We start from the raw sequence: 24,959 nt of genomic DNA, 5'->3' as shown, positions 1-24,959 counted from the left end.
AGGGAAATGTAGAGACATGGGAAAGAGAAATTGCAATGTTGGTTCAGATCAGTGGCCCTTTTTCTCCAGCCTCCTGCATCTGACAGTGACCAGCAACACCTTCAGAGAAAGATGCAGAAATCTACAGTGAGTAGTTATAGAAGAAACTTCTCATGGGGAAAACCAATCCTAATGCAGAATCATGGGCCACCCTGCTGACCAACTGAAGCCATGTAGAACTTTAGCTATTTGTTTATGTATTGTCCCATAGACTCTTTATAATCCATTATATCGCTTTTCCTTTTTGCTCCACAATAGCATCCTAGGTACTTTGGACATTTTTACACACACAAGCGCTGGGCGCTTTGAAAAGCACCCAGCGCTGCAACGCTTATAGTTGTATAAATGGCAAAATGCGCATCAGTGCTGAGAAAATGGCAGTGGTGCACTTTTGAACTAAAACACCTTGGAAGTGCTTTAGTTCAAAAGCGCAGCGCTGCCATTTTCTGCATAGAATTTGCCACTTATACAACTGAATGGATGCAGCAGTTTTCCTCAGCTTGCATGTAGAGTCTCTGAAGCAGTGGATCTCCAGCACGTCACGGGGAAAAAAATATATAAATGCCCTTTGTTTGCAAGTTCCTTGAGAATGCATGTGTGCATTTCTTCTGAGTCTAACAGCTTTCCTATCCCCTCTCTTTTGACAGCTCAGTCTGTGATCATGTTCCATCTTTCCTGTCTGAAAAGGGGTACTATCTTCTGAATATTTTCTCTGAAGAATGATTTAAAACAGTCATTTAGTTTCTCTTAAATGTCTTTTATCTGTTTTGGTTTATTTGATAATGCCCTGCGAGTTCCCATTTATTCTCTCACAAGACGTCTGCTTCTGATATATTTAAAATTTTTTTTTATGTGTTTGTTTGCTTGTCAGTCTCTTAGCTTTCCTGATTTCTATCTTAAATTTTTACCTGCTATCATGAAGTTGTTTACTGCTAAAATTCCATTAAAAATGGAGAAATAAATATGAAAGCAGCCTTCAAATCATCGTCCATTGTAGTAGCAATACTGTAAGATTTTAATTTTTGTGTCCTGAAGGATGCAAAGTAGTATGTATTTGCCAAAACACGGTGAGTAAGGAAACAATTTTTAAAAATAGTCTCTAATGGTGTATTCACTGTTTGCACCTTCACTGAATTATTTAATCATGTAGTAAAATTGTTTCTGAACTCAGTTAAGCACAGAGAACATATTTCTGTAAAGGCAGCAGTTGAAAATGTAATTCCTGTAAAATATTGGACTTGTCTACATGATCTATGTTTAAGTTACTTGTTCTCTGGGTTTGTTGAGTGGTGATATTTTCGCATAGTAACTTGCAGTTTGCATTTTATTTTTGCTACAACACTTGGGAAGTGATTGGGATAAGTGATTTGAGGAAGAGGAACAACGATCTCTTACTAAAAAAGGGGTTTAGATAATATCACAAAGAATTGACTTTAACTCAGCCCATGTCAGTTAAGTCTTTTTAGTTTGTAGCATTTCCATTTGAACTGTAACTACTTACTTCTTCAAACAGGCATCCTTTGGTACATATATTGCCCAGGCCCCACTGCAGTTATGCGTGTAGCAATACTGGCCCAGACTTCTAGAGTATTAGAAGCTGTTACAGGCAGAAAAGTGCTTTTGGCAGAATAGTTGATATTAGTCCAGCAAGCAAAATAAGCCGTACTGGTAAAAGCACTTTACAGCCAGTATGATGGTGCTTGTGTTGGGGCTTCTGTCAGTTCAGACTGTAACGAAGAAGTCCCACATGCCTAACTGACATGACAGTAGGAGCAAGTTTTTAGAATAGACCTGGCCTGTGAGAGTGCTTTTCCCATATATTCATGTATTTCATATAAAAGTATGCCCCTTCCCCAACCCGAGTGCTTATTCATCAGCTGCATTTCTTGTTTGTGTCTTAGCACAAATCAGATTTAGCATGTTGTGAACAAATTGAACTGAGGGGACAAACATGTGAAGGAGAAGAAATTTGTAGATGGTTAGTATACCACTGCTAGGAGCCTGATTAGCAAACAAGAGGAATTGGAAATCCTTAATGAAAGGAAACTTGATATAGTTGGCCTTACAAATCATCCTACAAGATTTCAGTACAATTTGGATATTAAAATTACTAGTTATAACCCATTGAAAAAAAAGATAAGAGTTGATAGAGGACTCGTCTAAAAATAACGATGCACCACTGGGACTGTGCAGTACTTGTGGTACTGCGTGCGTAGCCATTTGGTACTTGCTTTAACAAGTACTAAATGCACAGTCCCTGGCATATATAGGTGTGCCCAGTATGGGGTAACTTGATTTTTGGACCTCAGTATGAGAGAAAAGATTTAATCACTAAACTGAAAATTGGTAGTTGCCTACAGGCCAGTAATCATGACTTGGTAACATATGATATGGGCAGGCAGAGGACATTTAAAAAATAAGCTTAGGAAAATTATAAGCACAATTTGTTGGGAGGAAAAATTTAGCCATGGAAACAAATGAAAATTGAGAAGTCCTTTAAGAAGGATTCAGCAAGAAATCAAGGAAAAGGACAACTTGATCAGAAATCTGTCCTGGTTTGTTGTTCACCTGAAGGCAAACCTGGCAGTGGGGAGAGCAATATATAGTAAATAGGAAAAACGATAAATAGATAGTAAGACCGATTATATATTAGAAAACATGACATGGAAAATAGTTTAAGGAAATTAAAAATAAAGGAGGAAGGAAAATTCATGGCAGGCCTGATTTAAGGATGGTAAAGAATTTTAACTGTATAAAGAACAAAAAGGAATCCTAGCAATAGCACAGGCCCATTACTAGTAGAATATGGTAAAATTTAACAATTTTGTAGAAAATGGCTGAAATATTTAGAGAGAAGCAGGATGATGTACATGTAGCATATGAAGATGAAAGTAGCTTCCAGGCTGTTAATTAAACAAGGAAGATGTCACGTAGTAGGGATAAACATCAGGGCCAGATGACCTGCATCCTAGAGTTCTGCATAGGGGTGCACTGATAGAGATTTTTGGGGGGGTTGATACTGATAGTCGATTTTTAAGGTGGCATATCAGCCAATACCAGTCTGATTTCTGATACACAGCCTGGCAGCTTGAAGAACTGTGTGCAGCTGTTAAGTCTGTTGTGGTGGAAGGGGAGGGGGAGGGAAGGGGTGTGGGGGGGAGGATCAAGGCCCTTGTGGTGAAGGAGGGAGTAGGGCTGGGGCAGGTGCTGCCCGGTTGGGGTGGGACGGGGGGGGGGACATGTACCCCCGGATCTGCGCGGGGGGGGCGGGCTACAGCTGTGGGCTGGGACTGGGGAAGCACTGGGCTTTTCCCAGTGGGGGCTGGCCTGCAGCCACCCCAAAACTTGCCATAGCCCCCTCAACCCCCCTCCCAGTGCCACTGCCTGCCCTGAGCACAGCCCAACCCAACCCCCCACACACGCATGGGAAGAGTCTGGCACAGCCCCAGCCCACAGATGCAGCCCAGCCCACCTGTACCCCATGCAGATCTGGGTGCACACCCCACCCTCCCTGGTGACCTCCCAGGGTATGTGCAGTGGCAGGAGCTGCCCTCCCCGCACGAGCTGAGGCTCCATCCTACGCCCTGCCCCACCCTGGCTGGGCAGTGCCTGTTCCAGCCCAGCCCAGCCCCATTCCTTCTCTCACCACAGGGGCCTTGATCTTTTCCCTCATGCCCCTTCCCTCTCCCTTCTTCCCCCTCCACCACAGCAGACTTACCAGCTGCATGCAGCTCTCCAAGTTGCAAGGCCACCTACCTGCTGTGCTGCGGCTGCACAAATGCACGGCATTTATTGGCCAAATTATTGGCAACATCAGGCCCAATTTCTGATAGTCAGTTTTCTTTATATCAATGCCAATCCGATATCAGACCGATGTATTGGTGCATCTCTAGTTCTGCAAGAACCAGTTGAGGAGATCTCTGGCCCACTCAGTTAAATGTATTATTGTGGATTTTTGCAGGAAGAAGACTGGAAGAGAATTATTATTGTGCTGGTATTCCAAAAGGGCAAGCTGGATGAGTTGGGGAGATGCAGATAAGTTGTCCAGATCTCAGTGCTGGGCAAAAGGGTGAAAAGCATGATTCAGCTAGTAAAAGTTGAAGGATAGGAATTTAATTCATGCCAGGCAACCCTGCTTTGTGGGAAATGGGTCTTGGCAACAAACCTGATTTTTTTTTTCCTGGCAGGTAGAAGTTTAGTGGATAACGGTCGGTGTGTAGATATAATAGACTATTGTAAGATGTTTGATTTAGTGTTGCACAACATGCTTATTAAAAATTAGCAGTATACAGTAACAATAAAGCACAGGTTAAATGGATTACAAGGTAGCTGAGTGGCACCTCAGTAGGTGGTGATGGGGTTAAGTAATCATATGGTCATGTTGCTCATGGGGGTTTTATAGGACTCTACTGGAATTGGATAGTTAACATTTTCAAGGATCTGAAAGTAAATACAAAATTAGTGCTGAAAAAAATTTCCAGACAGCATGCAGGATGGTAGAATTGTGGATAATTAGGAAGGGAGAACCATCACGGGGAGAAATCTGAATGGTTTAATAAACTGGACTTAATTCAAACAAATGTGTTTTAGTTATGCCAGATGTAAAAGTGATATTTGGCCTTTCAGAGACAAGGAAAGCAGGCCCAAGTATTTTGGGGTGGACTACAGCCACCCCAAAATTTGCCGTAGTCACCCACCACTGCTGCCACGCCCCCCCCCCCCCCCCCCCCCTGCCACTGCCTGCCTGCCCCAAGTGCAGCTCCAACCCAGCCCTGAGAGCTCAGTGGGCAGCCTGTCCTCACCCCATGCATAGATCTGGGGCGGGGGCAACTTACCCCCCCGCCCCATGCCTCTCCCGAGGGTGTGTGGAGGTGAGCCACCCTCCCCACAACCCCCCCATGCCCCTTGGATGAGCTACTCATAGGGTTGCATTCACAGCCTTTCCTGGGCAGCCTCTGAACCACTCCCTGCCCCCTGCCATGCCCCCCCCCTCCCCCCCCGACTTACCAGCCAAACACTACTCTCTGAGCTGCTGGGCTACGTTCTTGTAAATCAGCTATCGGATCAATATCAGCCAATATAGCTGGCTAATAATTGGCCATCGGTATCGGCTAAGAAAATCTTTATCGGTGCACCCCTAGAGAAAGACATAATGAGAACCAATGGCAGGAAGCTGAAGTTAGGTACTTAAATGAGAAATAAAGTTCATTTTTAACTGTGAATGCATGGAAAAATAATCTGATCAAAACAGGTGGTAGACTTGCTGTGGAACAGCTGGCACATGGTAAGTGTGCTTGCAGTTACCCTGGTTAATCTTTCTTTTAGCATGGGTAAATTGCTGGTATGTGAACATAAGCATCAGGTGTTCTTTAGGCAAGTCTTTACCCTCATGAACTTGCTTTAATTTGATTGTTTGTCCATCACCTAAGGAAACAAACTTATGAGGGAAATAATTGATTCTTCATCTTTTTATTACAAAAAAGAGACTGGATAAAGAAACAGTTCAGTCAAACATGAGTTCCTGCACTGAACCCAGGTTAACTGAGGGAAGTGCAACATCCTGTGATGTACAGGAGATAAAGACTGGATGATCTAGTGTTCTCTTCTGGCCTTTAATGAAGAGCTTCACACGCATTCCAGCCCTCTCCCTCATCCTTCCTTTTATCCTTTGTTGATCTGTCCTGTTATATTAACCTCCGAAGAGTTATTTTGGGATTGGGTCTGAACTCTTTCCAATCTCTTGCAGGAAATGCCATAGTTGCTTGTATTGACAAAAGTTTGCAGAGGACTGTGACTACCTGTGGTGTTTCATTGCATTTTGCTGTATGTATCCTAGTGTATGTAGTTGTTTATATTATTTGTCTTCACCTTCTAACAGGTGAGTGAAAGTGCATCAGGCAACAGTGAGGATTACGAGAGCGAAGAGGAAGTGAAAAAAAATAAGCAAACAACTAGCCAGAGAAGAAGTGCTGGAAAATCCAAGAAGAGAAGAGTGTTGGACTCTGACACTGATAATGAAGGTTCAGATGTGGAGTTTAAGCCAGATGCTAAAAATGAAGCAAGCAGCGATGAAGACAGCAGTGGAGTGGATGAAGGTGAATCTGGAGACTCTGAGCCAGACACAGAGATGGATGTAGAAAGTCCCGTTAAAGTTGCCCCTAAACGAAAGAGACTAGCCATAAACAGACCAGCTAAAAGGAGGAGCTTGGAGAATGACCTTCCCGAGGCACCCAAAAGAGTGGTAACTATGTCTTCAGAAACCAAGTCCAAGCTGACATCTTTTGCAGCACCTGAAAGCTTCGACTCTCAGCCAAACGCGGGCAGCGGAGGAGTTGGCAGTTCTGTGGAATGGGAGCACGAGAAGTTTGAATGGCTCCGTGAAGGAAAAAGGAGAGATGGATGCAGGAGGCGGCAGGGTGACCCCAGTTATGACCCGTGCACCCTCTATGTGCCGGAGGACCACCTGAACAAATGTACCCCTGGAATGCGAAAGTGGTGGCAGCTCAAGAGTCAGAACTTTGACTCTGTGATTTTCTACAAAGTTGGCAAGTTCTACGAGTTGTATCACATGGATGCTGTAACTGCAGTGAACGAGCTTGGACTGATATTTATGAAAGGTACATGGGCCCATTCAGGGTTCCCAGAAATTGCGTTTGGCAGGTTCTCTGATGTTCTAGTTCAGAAGGGGTACAAAGTAGTCCGGGTTGAGCAGACAGAGACGCCTGAAATGATGGAGGCACGCTGCAAATCCCTGGCTCACCCAACAAAGTTTGACAAGGTTGTACGAAGAGAAATATGCCGGGTAATTACTAAAGGGACGCAGACTTACAGTGTTCTGGATGGTGATCCATCTGAAAATCATAACAGATACCTTCTGTGTATAAAAGAGAAAGTTGAAGACTCTTCTGGTCATCTACGTGTATATGGTGTCTGTTTTGTTGACACTTCTGTTGGCAAATTTTATGTTGGGCAGTTTCCAGATGACCGCCACTGTTCAAGGTTCAGAACTTTGGTGTCACATTATACTCCTGTGCAGATCCTGTTTGAGAAGGGAAACCTTTCTTCAGACACGTACAAAATACTGAGAGGCTCACTGTCTTCTTGCATGCAAGAAGGTTTGATCTCAGGCTCCCAATTCTGGAATGCCTCTAAAACACTAAAAACTCTGCTTGAGGAGGGATACTTCAAGGATAAGGAAAAGTCTGATGATGACTGTACTCTGCCTCCTGTGATCAAATCCATGACTTCAGAAAGCGACTCTCTGGGACTTACTCCTGGTGACAACAGTGAATTGGCTCTGTCGGCTCTTGGTGGCTGTGTCTTCTACCTTAACAAGTGCCTTATTGATCAGGAGCTCTTATCTCTGGCAAACTTTGAGGAATACATTCCTGTGGACATTGATCTGACCAAAGCTACTGGATCAAGTAGTTTCTTTGCAAAAACTAGTCAGAGGATGGTATTGGATGGGGTGACTCTAATGAACTTGGAAATCCTCCAGAATGGAACTACTGGCACCATGGAAGGAACGTTACTGGAAAGGATGGACACTTGTTATACACCCTTTGGAAAGCGACTCCTGAAACAGTGGATCTGTGCGCCACTCTGTAATCCTTATGCTATCAATGATCGTTTAGATGCTGTTGAAGACCTTCTGGCAGTGCCTACTAAAATGTCCGAAGTTAGTGAACAACTAAAGAAACTCCCAGACCTGGAAAGGCTGCTGAGTAAAATTCATAGTATTGGATCTCCACTGAAAAGTGAGAGTCATCCGGACAGTCGGGCCGTCTTTTATGAGGAAACCAAGTACAGCAAAAAAAAAATTGCTGACTTTCTGTCTGCACTGGAAGGGTTTAAGGCAATGAATGAGATCATAGACATGATGGAAGAAACCACTGATGATTTCAAATCCGAAATACTTAAACAAGTAGTGACCCGCAAGTCTAAAACTCCAGAGGGCCGCTTTCCAGACCTCCACACAGAGCTTAAAAGATGGGACACTGCTTTTGACCATAATCAGGCTCGAAAAACTGGGGTGATCACACCAAAGTCTGGGTTTGACCCTGATTATGATAAGGCCTTGCAGGATATAAAAGACGTGGAAGAGGATCTTCGGGAATATTTGAATAAGCAGCGCAAGCTACTTGGATTCAAAACTATGCTGTACTGGGGGGCAGGCAAGAATCGATATCAAATAGAAATTCCAGAAAGCGTAGTGACACGTGGCTTGCCTGAAGAGTATGAATTGAAGTCCACCAGAAAGGGTTACAAACGCTACTGGACCAAGGAGATCGAGACGATGCTGGCTGACATGATGAATGCTGAGGAGCGGAGAGATGCGGCTGTGAAAGATTGCATGAGGCGACTCTTCTACAACTTTGATAAAAACAACAAAGACTGGCAAACAGCAGTGGACTGTTTTGCTGTCCTAGGTAAGCTTTTATCTAGAGACTTATCAAGTTAGTAAGGGAACTCCCTGCTGTCCGATGGTGCTAAGTTACTGCCACCCTGATCGTGGCAAACTAAAATGAACCATGGGCCAGTTGCAAGTTTTCCATAAAAGTCCTGAGCTCAGCAGTCTGTGGTGCCTCATCTGAGGATGAAAATGACAAGTGGCTGCCTGACTCAGTTTTCTCCAGTGCCACTATAAGACAGGAGAAATTGTTGGCTGGTCCCTGCAGTGTTTAATTTTTTTTTTTTTTGGTCTGTGCCACATGTAAAGGAGCACACGTGGCCAGCAACATCCTCCTCCACGGTTCAGGGTACCTTGGTCAGCAAGTCCGTGTTACCTAGGAATTGTAACCCTAGATTAGGAGCTTGCATTCCCTGACGGGTGCAGCATCCCAGCTACTGCTGCACAAAGGATTCTTAATGGAACTATGTGAACCTGTAGCCTAGCCAAGACCAAGTATTGTTTCTCCCTTCTTCTTGGGCTGGTGCCCTGTCCACTGTTTTTGCAAGATACCAGCAAGTAGAAGGTCTTCCTAACTTCTTTATGTCTTATGAAGTTGAGGGGCAGAGGGGGTGGAACAAGTGAGAGAGCAGAGCAACAAACTAACTCCCTTGGATCCCCGTCTTACTTTTGGAAGGAAGGGTGATCTGGTGTGTTCACCTTCCACCTCTGCAGAACTGTAAGCACTGTTGTTACTTTGGGGAATTTTTTCCTAGCATGAAGCAGTTTTGAAATGTGCTCCAGGCAATAGTGAAAAAAAAGCTAGTAGTGCTAGTGAACAGGGTCTGTGATCAAGCACTCGACTTGGAGCCGCACCAGCTCCAAAGGTGACACACATTGCCCATAATAACAGTATGGATTTGTGTCCCCCTTTGATAGGACCACAGCCTTTCAGTATTTTAAAACTTCATTGAAATACATTTCAAGTAATACTGCAGCAAAAATAATGCAGTTAAATGCCTTTTACCACTAAATAATTCATTGTCATGGAAACAGGTTTTCCTCCTTGGTTTTTAATCTGAAAAAGGGGAAAACAGTGCAAGATGCAGTAAGTAAAACCACAGCTGAGCTTGTTTGGGTTGGGGGGGGGGGTTCGTTTTGTTTTTTTGCCTTCAAACGTAAGCTTTAGGCAGATGATAAAGGTTTATAAAGTGGTGCCCTAATAAACGAGTAATATCTTCAATAAAATATACCCTAGGAAGCGGGGTCCTCTGTTCTCAGATATTCTTGGAATGTGCAGAACAGAGAAAGGGAGTAACCTAAATTAAAGACATTTCTCTGATTTCTGTAGATGTCCTGCTGTGCTTTGCTAATTATAGTCGAGATGGTGAAGGACCAATGTGCCGACCTGTGATTCTGCTGCCAGAGAACAATGTTCCACCCTTCTTGGAGCTTAAAGGTTCCTGCCATCCATGCATTACAAACACTTTTTTTGGGGATGATTTTATTCCCAATAATATTGTGATAGGCTGCAAGGATGAAGATGAAGAGAGCACTAGTGAAGCCTACTGTGTTCTAGTAACTGGCCCAAATATGGGTGGCAAATCTACACTCATGAGACAGGTGACTGTGGAATATGGCTCATTTTTACCAATTACTAATTTACTTTGCATAGAGGAATTATTATTTAACAGCATGATTTGAAATTTGTTCACCTCCTATACCTGTATAGTTGGCAGCATACAGCAATGCTACAGCAATTTAAACTATGGCATAAAAATGCAGTAGGTGTTTAGATAGGTTGGGGGTAACTAACCTACTTAACTTAGCCAGGAACAAAAGGGTTAAAATCCAGACTGTCAGAATGTGCTGAAGGGTCTTTAATGGCCACATAAGGTGCAGGACTTCAGCTGTTAAACTTAATCTGTCAGTGGGTGCTTTTCACAACACACTTCCCCTGCTGGCATATTGGGGTGTTGATTCATGACACGTTTGGGTGCATGGGAGCTTGTGGGAGAGGGGGGAGGAGAGTACCAGGTGATAAGCTCAGACTTCCTGCAGTACTCTGTTCCTTTAGAGATTTGTGGGAGTATTAACTAGGTTCAGTCCCACTTAGCCTGAGCTCTGTACACTCTAGCAGCTTTATGCAATGCAGTGTCGGTTGGGGAGGAGCAGGGGGGAGGAAATGCAGTTTGTTTCCTTTGTTCTCGCTGGAGAGCTAAATCCCAAATGAGCACATGGAACGAGAAGTCTCTTCAGCTTTTCATAGATACATAGATGCTAGGGTCGGAAGGGACCTCAGTAGATCGAGTCCAACCCTTTTATCCTTTCTCATTTGGCAGGCTGGCCTCCTGGTAATAATGGCTCAGTTGGGATGTTACTTACCAGCCGAAGCTTGCAGGCTTACTCCTGTTGACAGAGTGTTTACACGACTAGGTGCCTCGGACAGAATTATGTCAGGTGAGTTCCTTGCATTCCTACGAATCGTATCAATCCTAGAGAAGTCAGGCTGGAAGGGACCTCCGGAGGTCATCTAGTCCAACCTCCTGCCTGAGCCAGGGTCATCCCTATCCAAGCCACTCTGTACAAATCCATTGTCTAACCTCTTAGCAAAATTGTACAGTCAACCCTGACACAACACAAGATTTAATGCCTTAATCTGCCATAGGTAAAATGAGGGGGACCAAGCTGCCAATGTCCTGCTTCTGTAAAGGTTGTTAAAAAAAACACTCAAGAGATCCCAGGTGGAGGGCCATGCCCCTTGCTACAGAGGAAAACAAAACCCCCCACAGTCCATACCAATTTGACCATGGGGTAAAATTCCTTCCTGACCCCAAATATGGCAATTGACCTGACCCTAATTGGACGGCCAAGACCATCTAGCCAGGAACCCCCAGCTTCGAATCCCAGCAAATGTACTGGCAAACCCCAGTCAAAGTCCCCAGCTCTGACTGCAGCCAACACCCCATGCCTCTGAGGAAGACTAAAAAACAAAAAAAAAAAACCCCTGACATGCAGCAGCTGGGAGTGGGAGGTGGAGAGCAGACTTCCCTTGCAGCCCTGTGCAGCAGCCAGCAAAGCCCAGGAAAATGAGAAATATCTATAGGGTATAGCTACATCTAGATCATCCCTGATCAGTGGCTGTCCAGCCTCAAACACCTCCAGTGATGGAGAGTCTACAGCTTTCTTAGGCAGTCTATTACACTGCCTCACTGTTCTACCAGTGAAGAAGTTTTTTCCTGATAACCAGGGATCCTGGTTTTCTCTGATAAAAAAAATAAATAAATAAAAAAATCCCCAACTTTTGGTTAAAAAAAGGTAACCCCAAATTGATATTTTTCCATGATTAAAATGGAGCACCACAATATATATATCCATAATGGTGTTTTATTTTAATCATGTAAAAATGTCGATTTGGGGTTACTTCTTTTTAACCAAAAATTGGGGATTTTTTTTTTTAAATCGGGAAAAAAAACCAGGATCCCTGCTGATAACCAGCCTAAACCTACTTTGCTGCAATTGCAAACCACTGGTCCACATCCTCCACTCTTCAGCAAGAGAGAAAAGGTGCTTTTCCTCTTTATGGCAGTCCTTCAGGTATTTGAAGACTGCTGTCATGTTTTCTCTTAAGCATCTTTTCCACAAGATGAACTTAGAATCATAGAAAATTAGGAAATTGGAAAGGACCTCCAGAGGTCATCTAGTCCAATCTCCTGCTCAAAGCAGGACCCATCGCCAACTAGATCATCCTAGCTAAGGCTTTGTCTTACCTGAGTCAAGGGTGGAGATTCCAAAACCTCTCCGGGTAACCTGTTCCAGTGCTTCACCATCCTAGTGAGAAAATTCTTCCTAACATATAACCTAAATTTCCCTTCCTACAAATTGAGACCATTGTTCCTTGTTCTGTTATCTGCCACCAGAGAACAGTCTAGCTCCATCTTCTCTGTAACAACCCTTCAGGTAGACAAAGGCTGCTATTAAATCCCCACTCAGTCTTCTCTTCTCTAGACTAAACAAGCCCAGTTACCTCAGCCTCTCCTCATGTCACGTGCCCTGGCCACCTCACCATTTTTATTGCCCTTTGCTGAATTCCCTCCAATGTGTCCACATCCTTTCTGTAGTAGGGGACCCAAAACTGAACACAGTATTCCAGATGTGGCCTCACCAGGGCTGAATAGAGGGAAAGAATTGCTTCTCTTGATCTGCTGGCAACTAATCTACTAATTCATCCCAGTATGCTGTTAGCTTTCTTTGCAACAAGGGCACACTATCCAGCCTGCTGTCCACTGTACTTCCCAGGTCCTTTTTTGCAGAGCTGCTGCTTAGCCAGTCAGTTCCCAGCTTGTACTGGTACATAGGATTGTTCCATCTTAAGTGCAGGACTTTGCAGTTCTCCTTCTTTTGGCCCAATCCTCTAATTTATTGAGGTCACTCTGAATCCTAGCCCTACCATCCAGTGTATCTACTACTCCCCCAACCTTGGTGTCATCTGCAAACTTGCTGAGGGTGCACTCCATCCCATCTTCCAGATCATTAATGAAAATATTGAACAAAACCAGACTTAGGACTGACCTCTGGGGCATTCCACTTGGTACCAGCTGCCAACTAGACATCATGCCATTGATTACTACCCTGTGAGCCTGATGATCCATCCTGAGTTTTCTGTCCAAACAGGCCCAACTCTTTCAGCCTGTTTGACTTGCTTTCCAGGACTGAGTAGGTGGTTGAAGTACTTGAGAAGAGTTGGACAATTTGCTCTGTTTTTCTCCACTAGCTTCGACACTTGAGTATACCTCTCCACTGCCACTAGGCTGAATGCAAGGCCTGAAGCACTATGTAGAACTGGTCACCTCCTCTGCGTTACTCCCCTGCGTCTTTCTGTCCTGCTGCCTTCAAGGCATTATTTGTCTGCCATGTTTTTGGCAGGAGATAGATGGCTTCTGGTGAGCTTTGAAATTGGGGACTGCATTGCTTGCAGATAGGTACAAGGTTTTTTGGATATGGTGCAGCTTATTGTAGTTCCACATGAGGCTGCTAAGAATAAACATGCTTTTCCAAGTATTGTGGAACAGATGTCCACCTGCTCCTTAGACTGTTATGATGATCAGGGTCTCTTCTAGGGAGGCCTTTTGTACCTTCGTAGTATCCAGAGTAAAGTCAGTTCTGCCAAGGACCAAATAGCTTCAAATTTTAAAAGGTCTCCCAAGGCTAAGTCGGGCATGCTTATAGGATGACAAAAGGACAGAGGCTTGAGAGAGAATTGGTCTGGATTTCTTGTGGTGGTTTTGTCTCCTATTTAAGAAAGAAGATGAAGGAAGTGAGGAGGTTTATTGCTCAGAAGAAATGTAAGGAATTGGTTGTAGGGCATAAGACAGAACGGGACATAGAAGGACTTACTGCTTCTGTTACTACATAGCAGTGGTCTCATACCATATATAAGGAGGCCATAGGAGTGCCAGGGATTGCCTAGGTGGAGAGGAAATAGTTGTTGATCTTGAGCCAGTAGATGCAGAAGTCACATAATGGCTTGTGTGGGAAGGAGCAATGGTTGCATGTTTTGACCAGTTCTTCAGTTCTACTTCATGCTCCTGTGTCTGTAGTCATGGTGGTCTCGATGCTACTACACTGGTTGAGATACTAGTAGAGGAGCCTTGTTAGTGTGCAAAGGGGTGGAAACGGATGAAGTCATGTAGTGGAGCAGATACAAATGCTTGACAAAACATTTTCTTTTTTAAACACATTAAAACATTCTGCTGCTGGTGTTGCTTGGGATTATCAGTGACTTCTCAAGCCATCTGAAACTTCAGCTTCCTGTCTTGAACAGTTGCTGGTAGGAAAGGCCACTTTACCAGAGTGGGGAAACTGCACACTAAGTTTCTTGCAGTAGAAAGATGGAATCTGCAAGCCAAACTTGCTTTTGAGGGTTCTAATGTCTAGTGCCTGGAGACAAACTTGCTTATTTGTGTCTTCAGAAGCAAGCTTTACCCAGCAATTCTTTCTGGTTTGGAGAGAGAAAAATCAGCTCTGGGTATGTCCAGTCAATTAGTCACTTTCTAGGATGAGACTGCAAAGTATATAAGGCTCTTTTCAGGTGCTAAGGCTTGGAAGTATAGAAACAATTTGCATGCTCAGGAACTGGGCAGGTATGCACCATGCTGTTTGACAGGCCTGCATGTTAAATCCCTGCTCTGTCGATTTGCTTTGTTCTGTTTTTTATAGTGTAGCTGTTCTGATTTCTAACTCTTCCTTTTTTTGGTCCCAGAATCTGTGGTCCTCATTTAGGAGATAGTGTGTAGAAGGTCATCTGGTGCTGTTGTAGGCATCTTATGAGCATCTAACAATACAATGGAGTTCATGAAGACTTGTAGAAGTCAAAATGGAGCACCTGTCAAGGGAGGAGTTTAGCAAACCAAGGGAGAGAAGTTTTTGGATGAATACAGGCACTGACCTTTTTGCTAATACCTCTGCTTAGCATCTACAAAAGTGCTTAGTTTGGGCCCTACTACCTATTATCATTCCATTTCTTTGTAAATCTCTACTGGTTGTAGAACAGAGGCTCCCTCCGGTGTGCGTGCTAAATTGCAAAACAGATTATCACATTGTAAGACCTGCCTTGTTCTATATAAAGCAAAGTATTTTTTCTCCTATTCCTATTTCACTGTCTAATAACAGACTTTTGCTGTGTAAATGTGGCGAGTAAACATTTACAACTATATCAGGGTTTTTTGGGGGGGTTTCTGTTGCCCCCCCACCTTTGGTAGTGTTGTAGCAGTGATAGATGGTCCAGGGAGCATAAAAGTAGTAGGATTTGTTTGGTAATATCTCTTACTGGAGCAACTGTATGCCTGAGAGAGATTAAATGATCTTTTTGGCTTAAAATGCCCTTCTTTGGCCTTGAGTCCCAGGAAAAGCTTTTGCATCTGACATCTTTCCCAACTATGTAGACTTCCTTTGCAGTTATGGAATCAAATTAACTCTCCTGAGGTGGCCTTTTTGTCTTGTATTTTTTCCCCATTTTGTTTCTATTGGAAAACTTTTTCTAAATTGTAGTAGAAAACCAAAATGGCTTTTCATCTGTATAAAGAATGTGGTCTAGACTCTAGAGAGCTGCCAGCGTGTAACCCCCACACACAGAGAGGGAGGGAGAGAGAGATGCGGCTTAGAATACCACATACACCTATGCAGAGCTGATACTGCTTTTCATATGACCATGGGATGTAGATAATTGCATGAAAGGAGCCAGCTTTGTAATCTGGTTCTTTCAGTATAGCATTGTTTCAATTACTTCTTTGTGAGGAAATATTTATAGCAGCAGAATGAAAGCAGCTCTGTGGAAGGCACTGTAGAGGAAAAAGTTAGACCTGAAATAAGGAGGAAGCTTCAGATTCTTGGGTATAATTATACACTCTCAAGAGAACTTCTTGGAACAACTTCCACCTTGTCAAAGCTTAAGAAGAACTGCTGGTTCCATACACCAATGGGATTTCCCCCCCTATATTTTGATGCCAGGACAAGTTAAGGTTCTATCAGGCTTCATTTGCTGATTTTTAAATGACTGTTGCAGTTCCCTGTGTTGCATGTGTGCAGGCACTCTCAGTGTGTGCACAAAAGTACATCTTAGCTGCTTTATAAGGGGAGGAAAGAGATGCAGTGCTCAGGAGCACAGAACAGGTGCGTAGCTATCTAACAGTTGTAGGGGCATCTCCTGTAGCAACAGAAGTGAGCTAAACTGCCCTGATTCTTATCCTGAATGAAGCAGTGGTAAATTGGGGTAGTTTTAACGACGTATCTATCACTAGAGAATCATGCACGTACAACTGTTGCACTGGTATCCTTTAATACTGATGCAGTTTCTTTTCCCCTCTTATCCCTAAGCACATTTGCAGTTTAGATTTGTACCCAGGTAAATGCTAGCTGGGTAAGCCCTTTCCTGTTGTGCAGTGACCTTGCATTCAGTTATTTTAGGTGGTGGCTTGGATTAAGTAAGATTTGCAAAGAATTATAAACTGTATTGAACTTCATATATCACTTTGTTAAAATGTGTATTTTGTTAGAAAGTAAAGGACTTTTAAGACTAGTCCTCAGTTTTGCTGGCAGGTCTTTCAGGGGAGTCTTTGGATGAATTTGTATTAATTGGAACTGAAAAAAGGTACAGATTCATACAAAAGTTGATCCCCCCCCCCCCCCCAAAAAAAAAAAGAATACCGAGAACACTGAGTGCAATATAGGTCTCTTTCATACTAATAATCACCCCCCCCCCCCCCCCCCCCCCCGAAAAAAAGAAGAGCTATCCTCCTCCCTTCACAGTGAAGAATAATGGAGGGAAATTCTGAGAACCATAGGATGGAAAAAACTATATTGTAAAACCACCATTACAACTCCTATTGGATTTACTAACATCTTGAAAGGCTGCTTTTCATTCCTTTATAAAAGATCAAAGAAGGGGGCCGATCCATCCTTTTCAGGAGGTAAGCCTGTTTCATGAATGTTGTTCAAATTGCACAGGCCAGGGTGATTCTTAGAATTGCCAAGTTTTACTCAACTGTCCATTCCCCTTTTTAAGAAATAAGTATTTAACAGGTCAGCTTGTATCACTGCCCTTAGCTCTAAGAAGAGCTGTAGCTGTTGGTCACCTACTACAGTAGAAACTTCCAGCAAGCTGAAATATGTCCAGTTATTTGCTTTTTTTATAGATATAAAACGTGTGTTTTCCTTTCAGGAGAAAGCACCTTTTTTGTTGAGCTGAGCGAGACTTCCAGCATACTCCAGCATGCAACAGAGCATTCCCTTGTGCTTGTGGATGAACTAGGTATTTTAGCTATTCTGTATGCAGAAGCTGAAGTAAAGGCTCACTGCACGGCTGAACATCCAAACTGCTGACACAGTATTTAAAAAGTGGTTTTACCACATGCTGCTAATAACCATGCAGGCATTAAAATAGCTGGGTATCTCCTGAAAAATGACTACTGGCTCTAGGGGACCCAGTGCTGGCCCCATTAAAACACTATTAACTTGCTCTACCTGAATTTCCCATTCCAGCTAATTTGCATGATTCACTTATACCATGCAGTAGATACTATGGGATAAAAACTGCTCTGAATTTAAAAGGGACTAGTAATTTTTAACTGGTCTGGTATTGCTATTGTCCTTTATTCCCTTGCCAGTGTGTGGTTTTATCTTTCACTGTTGTCTTCAAATGTTTACCTTTCCTGTTGCTGTAAAAAGACCTATGCAAGCCAGGTGATTATACATGGTAATAACAACTCTTATCAATATGTCATGTCTTCACTGGTAATTACACAAGACTAGATCAGTAATTTGGGGTGGGGGGACATCCTTTTAAATGCAGTACTAAGGGGTGAACGAACTCTGCTAAAGTAGTGTGTTTGTTTCTCTTTTCTGGTTAAGTAAAGGCTTTTATTCCTCTTGCAGGTAGAGGCACAGCTACTTTTGATGGAACAGCAATAGCAAGTGCAGTCGTTAAAGAACTTGCAGAAAATGTAAAGTGCCGCACATTGTTTTCAACACACTACCATTCATTAGTAGAAGACCATTCACACAACGATGCTGTGCGGCTAGGACACATGGTATGTACAAGCTGTTAAACTTAACACCTCTTGGAAGAAAAGAGGTTACCACCAAAAAAAACCCAACGCTTTTGAGAGGGAAAATGCCATTATTAAAAAATAACTTAAACCAGTGAATTTCTTTTTAGGCATGCATGGTTGAAAATGACAGTGAAGATCCAAGCCAGGAAACTATTACATTTCTGTATAAATTCACTAAGGGAGCTTGTCCTAAAAGCTATGGTTTTAATGCAGCAAGGCTTGCTAACATTCCAGAGGAAATTATTCAGAATGGTCACAGAAAAGCAAGAGAGTTTGAAAAGATGACGCTTTCACTTAGAATGTTTAGGTAAGTTTTTTTTTCTATCCAGCTTCTCTCCATGACTTCATAGAGCAGATGCATGCGTAAAAGTTAACTCTTCTAGCACTAGTCGATACTTATTGGAGTCTTGGACCAGACTGATGTTGCTACATTGCTAAACAGCAGGGGGCAGTGGTTCCTTTCAAGTTTCTACCTGGCAACTATTTCTGTTTCTTTAGTACAGTTATATTAAGAAACACTGTAGTTTTATTCACTAAGCCCTGGCAACTGTATGTAGGCTCATACCTTAAGAAAAAACAAGTAAGGAAGCTTTAAGTGTTGAATACCATAAAGTACCTGGCTCTCGTTACATTTCCCTACTTCCTCCTTCTGTTCTTTTCAGTTTTTAATATTATTCTCAAGTGGTGGTTGCAAAGATTCGGTGACTAGAAACATATTTTGTCTCTTTTTTTTTTTTGTCTGTCTGCCTGAAACACTTGTTTAAGCTGAAAAAGTGTCATACTTTTCTTCTTTTTAAGGTACCTTTGTTTGATGGCAGAGGATGCAACAGAAGATAAAAGTGCTGTTCAGAAACTGATGAGACTGATCAATCATCTTTAAGCTATCGCAGCAAGTTTTATAGTGGCGGTTCTTAAAAAGGTGGTATGCAGACACTGTTATGATCTAATAAACTTTATTTTTTAAAAATGACCATTTTTCCATTTTCTTTCCTAGGAAATTAAACCCTTTTAATTCTTACCTACCCTCTACATAATGGTTATTGAATACTCCACAATATATTAAGTCTAGATGTTATGGTACATGCATACACTTTCAGGCTGTTGATTACCCACTGTCACCAATACACATAAATGGAAAAAAAGCTATGAAACTGTATAGGGCTGTATATATACTTGTCTCAGCTTCATTATAGCAGGAAATTGCTGTGATTTCCAGCAGTTAATGTAAGTAATGTCCAGACTGTTCAAAAAAAAACTATGAACAGAGTAAAATACAAGACTGTTTTGAGGAGACTTTCTAATGTGTACTTTAAAACATAGTAAAACTTTCATTCACAAAACTTAGTTACATGGGTACTTTGTTTTATAGTGCATTATATCCTAGGAAGTCTCATTAAAACACTCGCTTTTTGTTAGGGTGATTTGAGTACAGACTATTGCTGGGGCAGGGAAGGAAATTATTCTAACTTCGAGGATACCAGAAAAATTGCTGGATATAATTTAAGATTAGTGTTTTCTCTTTCATAGAAAGAACGTACATACTGGGACATGAGTACAGTTACAGCAAGTCTAGGTGTGCTAACAAAACAGGACACATTCAAGTACAATAAGATTTTTTGCTTGAAATTAAAAACAAACTACATGAGATTAAAGCATTAAAATCATATTTCTCAATCTGAATAAATGTTAAAAAAATCAAAAGAAATGCAGAAGTGCTAGCTCACATTTTTACCATGTTACAAAAGCAATTGGTACCCATGTCCATAAAGGCAGCAACAAAGAATGCTGCTTGTCTACAGAATAGTACTACTGCAAATTGGACTGCGTTTCAATGCTACTTGTAAAAACACCAGCTTTTCAGAAGTTGGTATCTGTACAAAATTGCAGCTTATTTTCTTCACTTCTGTCCCTTCAAAGTCTTTGTTTACACAGTAATGCTAAAACGCCCAGTTCTGTTATCCTGAGTCAACATATTGCCACTTTCTTTTTGGTAGGTTGAGCTCCATAGTGTCAACACCTTACACATCCATTTAATACAGTCTCTTTCTGCAGAAATGGGCAAGTACAACTTCCTCCAAAAAAAAGTTTAACAGTTATGATATTAGAATGGCAGGACTTTCTTTCTGACAAGGTTCAGTTGTGCTGCAATGTATTTGATTCTATAGGTGGAGCAGAGTCATATAGTGTATCTGTATCATGTGTAGGCTCTCCAGCAAGTGTACAGGGATTAGACAGTGTTCCAGCACCACAGTCACAGAAAAACCTGTAAAGGAGAAGGAAAAGGTAAGTGAAAACCAAACTAGCTTTATACTGGAAAGGCAAAGCTGCTCAGCCAATGTAATGCCACACCTACCTATCGTGTCTAATAAATTCTACATCATGTCCTTGATGGCACTTCTTAATGCAGTTTACACATATGGCATTACGGTCTGTGGTGTTACAGGTGTGACATCTAAAGTAAAAATACAGATCATCAGGCACCATCTGAAAACTGACAGGTACTGGAGAAAATGCCAACTGCTTTTTGGGGTAGCAACATAAATATAAGAGTCTATCAAGTACTTGAACTTGTCAGTTCTTTAATAACTTGCACTAGGTAACCATGTCATTTAAGCATACTAAAGGAATGTTACATGAGAAAGTAGTATTATCTTCCCTTACATTTTGTGCTTCACAAAATGTTTATAAAATGTGTTACCTGTAGAAGTCATGCATTGGGTAGCTGGTGTAACTCGATATCTTGTATAAGCACTGGCCTCTACTGACAGCCTTTTCAATGGCATCTTGATTGTTCATTATTTTGTTATCTATTTAAGAAAAGAAAGAACAAAAAACCTACTTAATGTCTCAAAGAAACCCACACAATAAAACACGGTGCTACCAAACAGGTAAGTGAGAACTCTGTGCCAGGAGTTCAAGCAGTAGGTCCCAAGTTATAGTGCAAAATCTGATCTGTGAAATAACTAACTCATCTTAGTCTAACTGAGGATTTCAGCTTGGCTGGGTTTTAATACCCAAATTGGAAAGGGCTACCAATGAAATCCTACCTGAGTGATGAACACCCTCCCCTTGTACCTCACAATCTCCGTTTTTTAGATCATGGTTCCCTCCATTCTGCAGGCAAGTTTTTTTTACAGACCTTTTATAATGGTGTAAAAGGTCACTTTTGGCAGAACTGAGAATAGGGCAGAGGTTTCAGTCACTCTGCTTCTGAGAATGTGCTTATATAGGTCATGCCTGGCTATCTTGTGAAGTAATTTATTAGAACACACTATCAACCTCAAACCAAGAATAGACTTCATGAGCCCTGGGACCTTAATTCATCCCAAACTTGTATAAGCTAGGGACATTTGCACTTCCAGATATTAAGTCTACTGCTGTCTTTTACCTGTAAGCTGGTTTTGATGTGGCTGAGTCCCAGATAAAAACTGAAGAAAATTAAGGGGCCAAAACAGGACATGACAACTCTGGAGTCAACCTTCACTAGAAACACTTCAAGTTTGTAAGTTAAAACTTTATGCAAAGCACATTAAATAAATGGCATAATTGTTGATACAAAGTGTTCTAAATCCCCTCTTCCTCAAAAGGTGACTTCAAATTTATGTACTTACATTAAGTATTTTACAAATTAACATATAAAGCAAAGTTTCTCAACTGTACTGGCTGGAGACTTGCTTTCAGCCACATGATATGACCTCCTATACCATAATTTTCTTCAGTGTCTTGTTTTCAAAAGGAAGTTTTGAGTAGATGAGTCTACTGACAAGCTGCTAATCAGTAAGGCTGTTTTTTTCTTTTTAAAAGAAGAAACAAAAAACCCAACAAAACACACAACCAAAATTCTCCAGTTTACACCCCCCACCTTCCACATTTTTTCCATTATGGCATTTTGTTTTAATCATGGAAAGATGTGGATGGGGGGTGGGGGTTAAACAGGAGAATTGTTTTTTGTTTTTAAAATCAGAAAACCCTGCAAAAGGAACTTGGATAGCAGTTTTCATATTTCCTTCAGGTGAAAGTTTGGGTAGAGTAACTTAAGATGCAGAACTGAACTAAAAACAGACAAGCTGGGCTACAACTAAACTTCAGCATATATGAGCAAATGCAAAAAGCCACACACCTTTCATTGTTACATTGACACCAGATGCTAGAAATAAGCCTCCAAACCGATTGTTGAAAATCTGATTGCCTTCCAACGTTGCAGTTGCATGATTTGTTATTTCAATACCTTTAATGGAAGGGGGGGGGAGGGAAGAGAGAAATCAAAGGGTTTAGGTTACTGTTCATTTTGGTCTCAGCAGCTACTTTTTACCAATTTGTACTTTCTACTGTCAGTCAAGAAAAACACAAAACTGGCAAAGCAACTAAGATCTAAAAATGACATTGTAACAAGTATAAGGCTAAGTATTTTCACAGCATCCTTTCATGAAAAGATGAGGCTAGCATCCATATTTTCAGAGTAATCAAACAGTTTCTTAGACAACAAGACAGCATCTTGACTAATACTTTTGTAAGTGACAGATCCTGGGAGACAACTTTATTTAAATGCTAAGAAACATCTGAGCGCTCATGATCTGAACACAAGACATTTTAAAGAAAAGTATCAAGGTCTAAAAGTCACTTGAATAATCTTAGTCTTAACCAACGATTGGCCTCCAAAGTGAGAGAGCCAGAACTGCTCTTGGCAACAACGAACCCCCCTCCCCCCCAACCCGCTTCCCTTTCATCACACAAGCATGACCTTTAAAGGTTTCCTTAGAGGAACTTCCTTTTTCTGAAAGAAGGTGAAAACTCAAGCACATATTTCCACTTTTAAAGTGCAACAGAATTAAAATTATCAACTGTTATTAAGCACTAGGTAACACACTCGTATCTCAAGCTTTTTCATGCCTCCTGCATCCAATGGAACAGAAACATTTTAGTAAAAAGCAGTTCCAAACACCTTGGATACGAGATCCTGAAATTTTCCTCTCTAAAACGGGATTAGCAATAAATTGAAAATCACCCCCTAGAAACAAAAACCTTCAACTTTTCACTTCTAAAATAAAACACAAAATAACAAAGTTTGATACATGACAATGAGGAGGAAAAGATGCATTATTTCCTGACACTATTAATTCCACAGAACAAAATCCTGCAAGCTCTAGTGCTTCAAAATTTGATCTAAGCAGTACAAACCTGCAGCAAATCCATCAAATATTCGATTTTTCCTTAACACAGGGTGACTATTGGTGCTGATAAGAACACCAGCTTGGGCGTTTCTAAAGATATCATTCTCTTCAAGGAGACCTACAAACAAAACCAACAACACACAACAGGTTTAAGGACAAAACGTCAGCCCGATTGCCTTTATTAGCTTGCTACAGGAAACTTTCTATTTAGGCCACCAATGGGAATTTCAAGAATGATGATCTCTGTCATAGTTATTCCCAATTAAATGTATCTAAAGATATATAATATAATTAGGATAATCAATACAGTAAAGGGAAAATGTGAAGCCCTATGAGCCATTAGAATAAGCTTCCAAGCTGCACCTCTAGAAGCATTATTTCATATTTAAAAGAAACCAAATCTTTCAATCTCCCTAGCACAGATTTTTTTCTGTGTTCTGTTGCTGTCCTTCCTCTATGGCCAGCATTTAGCACAAGTTTGTAAGTGCTGCTGTACCACTGCAATGCAGCCACATTCAATACTGCATTGCCTAAAATTAAGAGCTTAGCCATACTGAATGATTAACCATGCTATTTTTAATCAGCATTATGAGACTACAACAGGGTAGAACTGGATTTTTATAAAACTGAGGTACAGTCTTTCCACAAGTGTGTGAATGAATTCTCCAATCAGGCTTTTTCCCCCCCCAAAAAATATTTGAAACTGGGGAAAAACCAGAGAGAGAGAGAGAGATCCAACTCTGGTTTGACTATTAAATCAATTCCTTGTATTCTCTCAAATGAAAGATAACAAAACGTAGATCCTTGGAGAGAAGAAAGAAAAATATTATTCTGGCAGCATATCCAGTTTTCCTGGATGAGGACACATGGCTCCTTTGCCTACTATTGTTTAGTATTACAGATATAATGGAGACTAAAAAGCACTAGTATATTTTCAACAACCTATTATATCACAACTTCAGCACTTATCAGAGTCTCTTCAGGATCAGATTAAAATAAACTATCTTAAATTAGATTATTATCCACTATTCTTAGTGTATCCTAATGAGGAAAGAATGCTACCTCTGCCCCCGTTAAATATACAGATGCCCCCATCTCGTCCATCATGGATTTTATTCCTTCTTAGCGTAGGATTACTGTCCGTTTTAATCCATACTCCAGCCATTGCATTATCAAAGATTTCATTGTCTTCTATAAATCCAAGACCTATAAGCGGGGGGCAGGGAGAAAGAAAAAAAAATGTCAAGCAGGATGATTGTTTGAAAGGCATAACACTGCTGAATGTTATACATATTTAATGCATGTATAATGCATTAAATACATATTACATTAAATGCATAATTTAATGCTGAATAAGAAAAAGGTTAGACCTACCCGAATTATAAACAAGAATACCGCCATTCTGGCCTCCCCAGATTTTGTTGCGCCTAATTTTGGGGTTGCTTCCAGTTCTGTAGATAATCACAAGCAAAAGTGTTATTGAAGAATGGTTTACTGTTTCATAAGACTGAACACTTAAACTGACAGGGAGGGGGGAAAACAGGCATTTCTCCCCACCCTTCATATTGCTTCCAGGCCTTTAGAAATGCTCTACTTTCTAGTCAAACAGATTTTAGACTCCATGCCATCAAGAGCTGCACATAGTAGAGGTTAAAGGGAAGTCCTACAGCATATACTTCAACAAATTCCTCCTTGATAGCTAAAACTAAGGACAGTCAGATTTAAAGGAGCCCCATAAAATAGGGCTCCTTA

At 41.5% G+C, this 24,959-nt stretch overlaps 2 protein-coding genes across 3 annotated transcripts in view; one reads left to right on the top strand and one right to left on the bottom strand.

Annotated features, from left to right (window-relative positions):
• Positions 1-19,006, top strand: part of MSH6 (mutS homolog 6) — a 28,009-nt gene extending 9,003 nt beyond the window's left edge. The window contains exons 3-9 of the mRNA XM_006014726.2: positions 5,918-8,468; positions 9,780-10,051; positions 10,771-10,888; positions 17,148-17,237; positions 17,861-18,015; positions 18,144-18,343; positions 18,835-19,006. Coding sequence (XP_006014788.1) covers positions 5,918-8,468; positions 9,780-10,051; positions 10,771-10,888; positions 17,148-17,237; positions 17,861-18,015; positions 18,144-18,343; positions 18,835-18,916 — 3,468 coding nt within the window. The 3' untranslated portion in view covers positions 18,917-19,006. The remainder of the gene's footprint in view (positions 1-5,917; positions 8,469-9,779; positions 10,052-10,770; positions 10,889-17,147; positions 17,238-17,860; positions 18,016-18,143; positions 18,344-18,834) is intronic.
• A 276-nt stretch (positions 19,007-19,282) lies between these two features.
• Positions 19,283-24,959, bottom strand: part of FBXO11 (F-box protein 11) — a 71,275-nt gene continuing 65,598 nt past the window's right edge. For both annotated transcript variants that reach the window (XM_006014724.2, XM_006014725.2), the window contains exons 17-23: positions 24,582-24,658; positions 24,270-24,413; positions 23,215-23,325; positions 22,157-22,264; positions 20,735-20,843; positions 20,390-20,488; positions 19,283-20,299 (exon numbers count right to left, since the gene is read on the bottom strand). In XM_006014724.2, the coding sequence (XP_006014786.1) occupies positions 20,170-20,299; positions 20,390-20,488; positions 20,735-20,843; positions 22,157-22,264; positions 23,215-23,325; positions 24,270-24,413; positions 24,582-24,658 (778 nt within the window). In that variant the 3' untranslated portion in view covers positions 19,283-20,169. The remainder of the gene's footprint in view (positions 20,300-20,389; positions 20,489-20,734; positions 20,844-22,156; positions 22,265-23,214; positions 23,326-24,269; positions 24,414-24,581; positions 24,659-24,959) is intronic.

Source organism: Alligator sinensis, unplaced genomic scaffold, assembly GCF_000455745.1.
Source record: "Alligator sinensis unplaced genomic scaffold, ASM45574v1 scaffold131_1, whole genome shotgun sequence".
In the NCBI taxonomy this organism is placed as follows: domain Eukaryota; kingdom Metazoa; phylum Chordata; order Crocodylia; family Alligatoridae; genus Alligator; species Alligator sinensis.
This window is presented reverse-complemented; position numbering and strand designations above follow the sequence as displayed.